The sequence below is a fragment of the Salminus brasiliensis genome, chromosome 9 (assembly GCF_030463535.1).
Source record: "Salminus brasiliensis chromosome 9, fSalBra1.hap2, whole genome shotgun sequence".
NCBI classification, from domain to species: domain Eukaryota; kingdom Metazoa; phylum Chordata; class Actinopteri; order Characiformes; family Bryconidae; genus Salminus; species Salminus brasiliensis.
In genome coordinates this window covers 28,181,903-28,193,302 of record NC_132886.1, presented here as the reverse complement: position 1 = coordinate 28,193,302, position 11,400 = coordinate 28,181,903, and the positions used below count along the sequence as shown (strand labels likewise).

Genomic DNA, 11,400 nt, shown 5'->3' with positions numbered 1-11,400 from the left:
TACATTATCATTTATTGATTTATTGATTTAGTGATGAATGTACATTTTTATATACAGGTCATTTACAAGGCAGGTAATACTGTAGCTGTTGGCACAGACATGACTCAAGTGCATGATGGTAATAGTATTTACTTCAAAACAAAGAAAAGAAACGTCTGTCAATAAGCAAAGAGCATTTTACACAAAGCAAACAGCATGAGGAGCAAACAGGTAACACACTTTCCGTAGTTCAGGTTATACGATCATGGTATATTATTAGTATTAGAGTTTTAGTTTCATAAAGATGACACTGAATCAGACAATCTGGGCAAGACATTAACAAAGTCCAGTAAAGAGCTTTAAGGTACACTGTGATCATGACTAACTGAAGTCATTCATATTGGTCAATCACAAACTAACAAAAGGCACAGCAGGCGTTACATATTTTTAAATGCTAAAAATGACTAAGGCTGAGAATATTCAAATACCTTTAGGAGTGTTTTGCTTTGTAGAGCCACATCTACAAGAAAAGCCATGTACGCTTGTAAAAAAATCTATTACAAAATTAGTATTTTTAAACACTTGACCCTCTAAGGAAATTGGTATAGAATCAGAGGGATTCCTTGCGGATAATGAATATCAGATATTTGCCACATCACTTTTCCTTGAGTAGTCACTGGAAAAAAATTGACTAATTGAATCTATGTTTATTATTGGTTTAATGCCAAATGTAAAACAGATCAGCATACACTGTAAAATCTTGTTGTCTATAAGCTACATTATTGTATATAGCACATACAATGATTTCTTTGTTGTTGGATGCACTATGTATTTTTTTCTGAGTAAGAAATATCTGACATATTCATATCCATGTGTTTTCCTGTTCAAAATGAAATTTTGAAAATATGATTCAGATATATTATATGAAAATATGAGTCAGAATATTGTCAGCTTTGTTACCAGTAGTAATAGGAGTTCTGCTGAAAGAGGTTCAAAAACGTCCAAACATGCTTAGTTACTAATAGTTTATAATAAATGCTATTACTAAATGAAAGCAAATGCTTGCCAGTTAGCATTTTGCAAGGGAGATCAGGCTAATTGGATCAGGCCTGAAAGTGATTTAGCACAGTTGAGTGAATTTATCCTTAGTAAAAGTATCAGAGATTACTGTTTTCTCTGTGAGAAACAATACTAAATGGTACTACAAATAAGCATGGACATGTTTATTTCTTGTGCACATTCTTCAAGTTCTTTAGGTCCCGTTCACAAACATCCGGATCATTTTAAAACCAGTCTTTTTTCATTTTATAGTTTTACACACAGGGTGAAGATTTCTGACTTTCTGACAGTTCATGTGGACAGGGAAAACATAGCTTTTTGAAAATGCTGAAATCCCAACATTCACTTGCGTGTTGCATTGTTAGAAAATGTGCTTCAGCTTTGTGCTGTATTTAGGTCTGTTTTAGTCGTTACACTTGATCAAACTTTGAGGTATTGCCGCCCCCACTAGACTGTCATGTTCTCACAAGCGCTTTTGGGATGTTTTGCGTTCTCGTGTTGATGGATGGAGAGAATTTTATGAACGCTGCTTGGAGATGGCGAGAAAAAACAATGTTTTCCAAAAAATTCAAACACGTGTGAACGAGGCCTTATGCAGTTGTTGTTGAGAGCCCTCTGTCCAAAAGGTATATCAAACGTTTTTTTCCACATTTTGCAGCAAAAGGCGTACATCGAAGATACCCTAGCTATAACAAGGCATCAGATTAACTTCAGAATATTGTTTAGCGAGCGTACATGGGTGAGAATTTTTCCTCGAGGTAAGCACATTCAGCGTTTCACAGCAGATCAGTAAACTAAATGCAAAGAAAGCTTTTGTAACAGTTCTGAATAAATAACGTCCAGTCTGTAAAAATAGCGTTGTTCTCCTGCAGCATAATGTAACTGTATCTGACATGCAAATGACATAGTGTTTCCTGAGTGATGATCATGTTACATTGAAATGTACACCATGTATGTGCAGAAGAGTCATTTCACAGTCTAGAAGTCATTCGTAAATCCACACACACATACGGTTCTCTTTTCCTATTTCTTTTTTTTTTTCTGCATTTGAGTTTAAACCTTGCATCGGACTCCGTTTACTCGGTTTTCTGTGATAATGGACTGTACATGCGTGGAAAATGCAATTACTGTATTGCATTTTGCATTTTTTTTATCGATTTCATTTTTTAGTAATGTATTTGCCCAATGGCTCTCAATGGGTATTCAAATAAATAGGGTTAAAAATGACACATTCTAGGGTGCAGGAATAACCCAATTACAGTCAAGAAGAAATCACCAAGGAAAAGGGAGAGAGAAAGAGAAATAGAAAGAAATAGAAAGAAAGAAAGGTTGAGTTAACGTGGCTGTATGTATGTTATCCTTCTCAATAGAAGTGCCAGAAACTCAATGGCCCAGTTCACACCAGGGACATGTACATCTAGTGTGATCTGATCATGAGTTCTCAGAGGATCGCTGGTTTGAATCCCTGGTCATGCTGCTTGCCATCAGCATCCGGAGTCAGAGAGAGCACAATTAGCCTTGCTCTTTCAGGGGTGGGTTGATGGCACTTTCTCCTCACATTACTACTAGTGTGATGTTGGTCAGCATAGGTGGCTGCTAGCTGTTGCATTGAGTGCGTTGGCTGCCCAGTAATGTCAGCGGCAGTTTGAAAAGAGGCGGTGGCTGGCTTTACACGTGTCGGAGGAGACGTGCTAGCCTCCACCCTCCTAGTGTTGCCGGCATTGCTAGTGATAGGGGGAGTTTACGTGAACAGGGGGTAGGTTACTTGGCCTTCTGGCTTAGGTAGAAAAATTAGAAACACATTTTTAAAGATCTGATCATAAGTGGACAACAATGAATGGGGTCCAAAGAATCTCAAAGAGGCACCGTGAACCAGTGTGTCACTAAGAGGCACTTTGGAGGTGGTCAAGAATGCATATGATCATATCACAATGCTAAAGCCTCCTGATTCACTACTCAGAGGCTCAGTGGACCACCTAATTAACTGCATCATCACTGCACATGTTCTGAATAGCTTTTTAAGTTTTTGTCTCCTCTCTTATTGCGTTCTAAGGCTTTAACAGCCCTGTATATTGACATAAACAAGGACTTGCAGGACAATGAGATCATCAATGTGCGGTACCGCTCCTGAAAATGCCATGAAATCTGATTACAAGCCGTCTCTGGAGACGCATTCGAGACACAAGGAATTAGCAAGTATAAACGACCATATGTCTAAATGTCAATTTTGACATATAGACGCATGTCAAGACCAGGTGTGCACAGGGACCAATGAGGTTCCACAGCTCTTTTGACATTTCAAAACTATAACCAAACGTGCTTAAAAAGCCTGATTTTCTGTAAATACTGTTTTGGCAGTACGACAAACATTCCAGTGTGTAGCCAAAGGTAGCCATGATGTACCCGGTGTAACGCAATGGGGGAAAACCAGCTTGCAATGGTTGCCAAGCAGAAATTGGAGGGCTTAATGGGTCTTGAGATCTGTCCGACTGGCTCAGTTCCTGATGTTTGTATAATCTAGTTGTGCTCCTGGGTTGTATCGCACGAAACTGAACAAAGGGTTGTTACTGGACTGTATTCTGTACTGAACACTGTACAGTATGCAGGATATACTAGGGGAACTGTAGTAGAGAGAGAATGGATAGAAGATGTAAAGGTTTTTTTAAAGGATCTCGTATAGTTCTGGATCTCATCCCAACCCCAGCGCTACCATACACTTCTCTCAGAGATAGCTTGAGGCACAGCACTGCGGACACACATATAGTATAGTCCAGAGCCCCAGCAGTTCAATTCTACAAAAGGGGAGGCACCCCCTGGCGCCCCCTTGAGGGGTATTCTGATTCTCAGATTTCTAACAGCAACATCCCGAACCTTCAGGAGGTGTTGTATCTCAAAACGCTTATCATCTTTTAACTCTTAACTCTTTAACTTTTTGGCTTTTTACTCCCTGTCTCATCAGATACATTAGCCATAACATTAGTACCACTTGTCTAATACTGAATAGGTTCCCCTTGTACCACGAAAACAGATCTGACCATTCAGAGGGGTAGACTCCACAAGAACTCTGAAGGCGTTCCGTAGCAGCAGATCCTTAAAGTCCTGTAAATTGTGAGGTGGGGGCCTCCATGGATCACATCAATGAGCCTTACGTGCCCATGAGCTTGTCACTGGTTCATAGGTTGTCCTTTCTTAGACAGGCTGCCTAATGTATCACACTCTTTGACAGATGCCACTGTGGATGAAAATAATCAATGCTTTTGACATCACCACCTAATGGTAATGTTATGGCTGATCGGTGTATAGTCTCAGCTAGCATTACGCATGAGGTTGCGGTCACCAAACCAGAATGCAATGTTGATCCGTTAACATGCCCCATTGTGTGAATTACAGTAGAGAGAGAGAGAGGACAGAATAAGGTACCTGATGTGATAATGAAGATATTTTTATCACACCATATTTTTTTAATTTTTTTTAACCTAGGGTTGGGCGATATGGTCAAAATATTTATTCCATCAAAAACTATAATATTTTATAATATTTTATAATATCGGAAATATACTTCCTATATTTATGCCTCAGTAGTGACAGATTCTTAAAAGGTACTATTTAAACCCTGTCTCATACTGAGTACAGTACTTTTATTTACAGTAAATCTGCTGCACTTCATTCAGTTAAACCAGCCTAATTACACTGTTGTGTAATCTAATGATATGGTCATGATATTGATCAGCGTTCTTTAAGCACTGACAAAATCCACAATATGCCTAGAAATGCATACTGGGTTTCACAAGGACATAATTTATCACAATATGATAAATAATCACTGTATTGCCTGCCCCTAGTCTCACCCCAACCACAATGCTGGCAGAAATACTGTCAACCATTTAGTGTTCGCTGCAGATTCACACAACGTATAGTTGTGATCTCCGGCAGTTCAGTTGCGGTAACCTCACTGGCGCCATTCTGAAGGCTGTTCTGATTATCCAACACCTTGAACTTGAGATTGATTTGACTGGGACAGGGAGGAGTCCACAAAACTACTCTTTTTGTCTTAAGTCCGTGGCGAAGAACTGCTCCCACAACATGATCTATATATATACTTTAAACTAGCATCAGGTGACCATGTGTTTTTTTTGTTGTTGTTGCCTGTTGTTGTCATGCTGAATGCACACAATTTCAATAAACTAGAACCTTAAACCTTAAAACTAACTAACTAACTAATGTAAGTGCTAGCTAACAGTGTTAGTTAACTACAGACAGTTTACATTAGCCTGGTAGCAGAGCGGTTTGCTAGCTCACCATAGTGTGGCTTAGCTTTTATCAGCTAGCAGGCAACCAACACCATGTTTGAAAGCGGTGTAGGGTAGTCGGTTCCATTTTAATACTTACCCCACCACACCTCCTTTGGGGAAAGAGTAGACCTATGAATAATCCACTACAAAGTTCAGGTGGGGGAATGACAAATTAAATAAATAAAAAAAATACCTGGGGGCTCAGTGAGCATCTGCTAGCTACAATTACCCAACTCCTTTTCTGCATCTCTCTATGCAGAAGTCTGAGTCAGCCATCAGATGGCGGTGGTGATCTGCGTTAGTCCCAGGTCGTTCGAGTCCTCCTGCCCATGGAAGGAGGACAGCTCCACGGCTAGTCATACTGGCCTGCCATGGCCACCGCCCCCTCGACCCTCAGCCGGACACGTGTGCTCGCGGATGGTGCTCCTGACCCGCAGCATCCCTGGTCCGTCCGCCGGGCTGCGGCCTGGGCAGCAGAAGTCCCGGAAGCAGCGCTTGAAGTTCTCGTCCAGGAAGGCGTAGAGGATTGGGTTGAGGCTGCTGTTGGTGTAGCCCAGAGCCACGCAGAAGAAGTAGGCCCCCATAACAGCGGTGGTTTCGGGGACTCCAGGCGCCAGAGCTTTGACCAGGATGAAGATGTGGATGGGCGTCCAGCAGACCACGAACACGGCCACCACCACCAACACCAAACGAGTGATGCGTCGTAGGTTGCGGTCCTTCTCCCGCGAGCCCGACAGCAGGCGCACGCTCTTTAGCCGGAGCACCATTAGAGTGTAGCACACTGTGATGATGAGTAGAGGGGCCACAAAGGCAAAGATGAAGACACAGATCTTCATCAATGTGTCCCAGTACATGTAGGGGTCGGGGAACTGAAGTGCGCACTCAGTGGTGCCTGGGGAAGGGATATACGGGACAAGGTTATTACTGATCAGGGGCTCTTAGAGCGGCCTGTGCAGTCTACAGTTTTAAAGAATGTAATAATGGACTATGGAAAAAGACCTCACCCCAAATGTAGTCAATTAGCCAAGATCTGTTTGCTTGTTTAGTCAGCTAAAATAGCTAGCAAGTCGAGCTTACTGTATGTAAACAACCACACACGTGGCTTATACCAGAGACATATAATTGAGAAGACAGACCACTGGTTGAATAAGAGGATGGTCCATGTTCTAGTGGGGAGATTTTATCAGTGGTTTAAAATAGGGTTGACACGGCAATCTGACCTTCTGTTTCAAGTATTTTGGTCTCTCCTCATTCCTAAAGATGAGGCCTGGTCTTGTGTGACTGGAAAAAACTGCCCGGTGGCACTGCAAAGATGGCTGTTGAGTGAACAGACTTGCCTATAAGGACTTTGCTATAGCAAACAAAGTGTACTCCTATGCTCAGCGCTGATACTTGGAACTGTAGCTCGTGTTTAATAGGACCTTGGGTGCTCAGGAGGAGTGGATATTGTTTTGGTAAATTTGGATTTTTCTTGGTCAAAAATGACATTTTGAGTATGCCATATTCTTATCAAGTGTATTTGAGTTAGAAATGTAGGTGGGCTTAGGCCCTCAGGGCCCTGTGAAACCCTTGTCATTGGTATCTTGAAGTTTATTTAATGTCACACTGCGTCGGTAAATCTGTTTGAGATCACTCAATATATGTCTGTCATAATCATTACATAATAATAACATAATAATCCCCTGATCACAGTTATTTCATCTGATCACAATTATTTTCCCCAGTTGTTGGGCTAAGGCATGTAAATAAACAGTTGTATACAGAGGGTACGCATGGGACTTCCCCGGCTTCAACAGATTCTGCTCTACCTTTTAAGGACTGCTAAAAGCTATAGAGAAGAGAAGCTACTGGATTGCTGCAAATCGGAAATCCAGACACCGAAACATGTAGGAGCTCAGCGTTTGGTAAAGTCACGCTCTAAAAACAGGTGGGGAAAAAAACAAGCCCATAGTAGTTGCAAAATTTAACGACATGCTAAGTCTGATTAAAAGGGTAAAAAGTAAGCAAAAGCTGAATTAACCTAAATCTACTAAATCAGCCTGAAACCAATCAACACGCCTAAAGACCATTCACTCGACTCTGCACTCTCAGATATGAGGCTTTATCTCCCAAACGTGCAAGTAAATTTAAGCCCCAGTTAGCTGGACATTCCTGGATACACATCCATGCCCATGGACCACTGGTGATTTGGATCCAGCTGCCTTTACCTTGAGCATACAATGATGTTTAATTTCCGGTTTGGCCTAACAAACCCAGTCCGACTAAAGGGGGCATGTTCCAGCACACAACGATGCATACCCTCTACTGTAACTGGTGTTGTATCCCCCAGCAGTGCGTAATATCTATTTATCTACCCCTCAGCTGTGTCTGTCTTCAGTTTGGGACTTTCTAAGAACACTAGGTAGCATTTTCACCTTCAAATAGCAGCTTTAAAATGACTGTGATGCTCCACTGACCTGTATTAGGGAACTAATATGTAACTATGTATGTGCACTATGTAACTTTGGAGAAGTGGGCAGGACAACATTTGCGAGAACTGCATAAAGATGCATCATATTTGTGTAAAATGAATGGAGTAGTATTACTATACCGCCTCAGTCCACATGCTTCTCAGCTTGTCTAGAAAAACGTTTGCTGTAGGGGTGGCTCACAACGTGAATTACACTACCAGACTGTAGGGGGAGCCCAGGAGCAAGAAATGCCATTTTTTCCATAGTGTTGTTTTAAAAAGCAAAACATCTTCTAAACATATGTTCTACATTGTACAATATTCATAACTTCAAAGCTTGCAAAAGATATCGTATAGGTACCGTTGTTGGTCTGCGTGCTTCCAAGCACCATGGCAGGTATTCCAGCTGCGGAGGACAGAACCCAGATGAGGATGTTGATGATCTTAGCTTTGACAGGTGTGCGGAAGTCCAGCGCCTTGACCGGGTGACACACCGCCACGTAGCGGTCCACGCTCATCATGGTGAGGGTGAAGATGCTGGTGAACATGTTGTAGTAGTCGATGGAGATGAAGACCTTGCAGACCACCTCTCCGAAGGGCCAAGAGTTCAGTAAGTAGTCCGCGCTCTGAAAGGGCATGGCCGTGGTCACCAGGGCGTCCGCCACAGCCAGGTTGAAGATGTATATATTGGTGGCGGTTTTCATCTTGGTGTATCTACCCGGAAAGTGTTAAAGAGTGCAGTGTTAAAGAGTCTGCACCACCCCCCACACACACACAACCAACCAACATCTGTATTTATTACACTTCTCTTCTACAGGCTTTAAATTTCCCCCTGCTCTTCCTTTCAGAAGGCCTTCAGTTCTGACATATTCTTGAGTTGTCTTGCGTGGACAGCTTGTTTAAGCTCAGTCCACACATGCCTCTCCAGGTAGTAGTCCATGGTGGATTTTGAACCCATGTTCTGGATCAGTTATCCTGATATGGAAGCCATGCCCCATGGTTTGACATTTGCATCCAGCATATGCAGGTATTTGGGGCAGTAGTGCCTCAGCGGTTTGACTACCAGGCTATTAATGACAGGGTTGTGGGTTCGATACTTGATACTCGACACTTAGGCTCGTAAGCTGCCACTGTTGCACCCTTGAGCAAGGCCCTTCACCCTGCTCCCTGGGTGCCGCAGAGATGGCTGCCCACTGCCTCGGGCACATGTGCTTAGTGTGACAGTGTGTGTCCCCTGCATAGATGGGTTAAAGGTGAACTCTGAATTCCAACACTAATGGTGAATAAGGTTGTCTTGTTTGGAATCTGTTCTTCCCTCAACGTGTGCAATACTGCCAATGCCACTGGTGGCAACACATGATTGATCCACCCCCATGATTCACAGTTGGCAAGGTGTTCTCTCCTGCTCCATCTTTTGACTTCATCGGCCCATAGCACTGTTTCTAAAACTCACCTGGCTTGCATACTCGCATACTTCAAACACTAGATTTTGTGACAAGTTAGCAGGTAACTTGTGACTTTTTCATGAAGGTTATGTTTTTGTAGGCAAAGCTGCACAGTAGAACTGTGCCCTATCTCTCTTGATATATATTTGGCAGTCATATGGAGGTTCTGCTTTGCCTTTCTTACCAGCATATGAGCAGATCTCTAGACATTTGCTTTGTCTTCCAGGTATTATATTAACACTTACATTTAAGGCATTTAGCAGACACTCTTATCCAGAGCGACTTACAAAAGGGCTTTGCTATTTACCCAAGGATAACCTCATCTAGTTTGAATAGGCTAAAAATTCAAAGACACCTCTAACAAAGATACCTCCACAGTTCTCTAGAACTGCCACTTCTTAATAAGAGTCTGCATTGTTGAAACTTCAGAAATGCTTGGCTTTCTTCTTTTAGACCTTCCCTGTCTTTAAGGGTACTGAGGACATTCATTTTCAGATCTTTAGTTGACAGTTGCTTAGAGGGGTTTGTGGTTGATGAGTGTTAGCACACGGTTTAAAGAAAAAAGCTTGGAGAAGTGATTCAGCTAACAGCTCCTAATTACAATTAGTGATGTATCTCAGCCCCTAGTTACTAATCAGTAAAATATTAATATAGGATTTTATAAAAATACTGCATTGATTATAGCTTAGGATTATAGCTTGAATATGCATTGATTATAGCTTAGGATTATAGCTTGAATATGCATTGATTATAGCTTAGGATAAACAATAATTTAAGGATCACTTCACAAAGATATTTACATTTACCCCAAGAGACATGACAGGTGTCTGAAACTTGCATCTTCAGCTTTCACACTACATCTAAGAGACTTATAGCTCCAATGGGAAACTACAGAAAGGCTTTTTTCATGTCCTCGTGGACTGCCTGTGCTTTACGTGAGTTAGAAACTGTGTAATCCTGAATGGTCTGTAAACTATTCCTTTAAGATGCTGTTCGTACGAAGTCCTGAATCCAGGTTAACGCAGAACGAACCACGAGGGGGCGCCAAAACACCTGCTGCACAACCGTGCTCTTGAACCCTTGACCAAAGCCTTTTTTTTTTTTGTTCTCTCCCTCTAACAAAATTTGGGGGGAGGAAATGCACCTGCAGCCTACTTTTAGACTGGTCTACGAGCCGTATAGTCCAATTACAGCTCAGGCCGTGTCAAAAGGGCCGAGCACAGCTCAGGGCTAACACAGTTACTGTACAGCACGAGTCCTCTCACCTGATAATGACATACATCACCAGGCAGTTCCCCACCAGACCCACCACGAAGACCACCGAGTACACGGCCGTTATCACGGGGATGATGGGGGACAGCGGCTCGGGGTCCTCAGTCCAGCTCTCGTTTACAGAGTAGTTGTAGACGTCCGGGAAGCCAGACTGCCAGGGGAAGTTCACCACACAGTCCTCAGCGTGAGCAGACGGACATTTATCCTCCTTAAAGACCTGCACCACGTTGCTGTCCATCTCCTGTGAGACAAAACACCATTTTTATCCTTTATTTTTATTTTTAACAAACGCTGGTTAAATAATATGATATTAATGTTTAAATTATGTTTAAATGTTCAATTCATTTTAATTCATATTTTAATGTTATATTTTTTAGTGAGGCTAAACCAGAATCTCTATAATATGTCTAAAGTCTATGGACAGATCCACTGCCAACAATTATAAGCATTATTTTATACGCGAAATAAAGCCAAAAAATAAGTTAACAACAAATATGCTCACCGTATGGTCAGTCGTTGTTTCAACGGTGGAAAAACGACCAGATAAAACTCTCACAACCCGAAAAAAAACACCACCTAAGCGTCGTTGTTGATTTCTCCACCCTGCACAGCCTCCCAACTCTCAGCCTCCACTTCCAGACGCGCCGTGGGATTTTCTCCACCCGTATTCCGGCAGAGCCCGCCTCTACCGCGCTACGATTGGGTGGGTCGCACTCACAGGCTGCGCGCTGATTGGCTACTCTCATGGACCAGAGCTTGCTGTGGTTCCTAAAGGTGAACGTGGCTGAGTTAATGAGCTCAGGCACTGCTTCTACCAGGCTATAAGATAACAGGCTACTGAGAACTGAAAACTTCTGCTTTGTGAAAGTAACCCCCTAAGTGTCTAAGCGACGCTGGTAGGGAG

The 11,400-nt window shown here is 42.4% G+C and overlaps 1 protein-coding gene across 1 annotated transcript; it reads right to left on the bottom strand.

Annotated features, from left to right (window-relative positions):
- oprk1 (opioid receptor, kappa 1) lies at nt 1–11,147 on the bottom strand. The gene is made up of 4 exons (XM_072688117.1): nt 10,999–11,147; nt 10,490–10,737; nt 8,141–8,493; nt 1–6,222 (listed from the first exon to the last, which is right to left on the bottom strand). The coding sequence occupies exons 2-4, from the start codon at nt 10,732–10,734 to the stop codon at nt 5,687–5,689; spliced, it is 1,134 nt and encodes a 377-aa protein (XP_072544218.1). The 5' UTR covers nt 10,735–10,737; nt 10,999–11,147; the 3' UTR covers nt 1–5,686.
- Nucleotides 11,148–11,400: the final 253 nt, after the last annotated feature.

Bases quoted from the DNA above. Each gene is read 5' to 3' on its own strand.
- oprk1 (XM_072688117.1), bottom strand. From the start codon at position 10,734: ATGGACAGCAACGTGGTGCAGGTCTTTAAGGAGGATAAATGTCCGTCT. The intron at 8,494-10,489 runs GTGAGAGGACTC...CTTTCCGGGTAG, and splicing joins GTGATGTATGTCATTATCAG to ATACACCAAGATGAAAACCG. The intron at 6,223-8,140 runs GTACCTATACGA...TCCCTTCCCCAG, and splicing joins AAGCACGCAGACCAACAACG to GCACCACTGAGTGCGCACTT.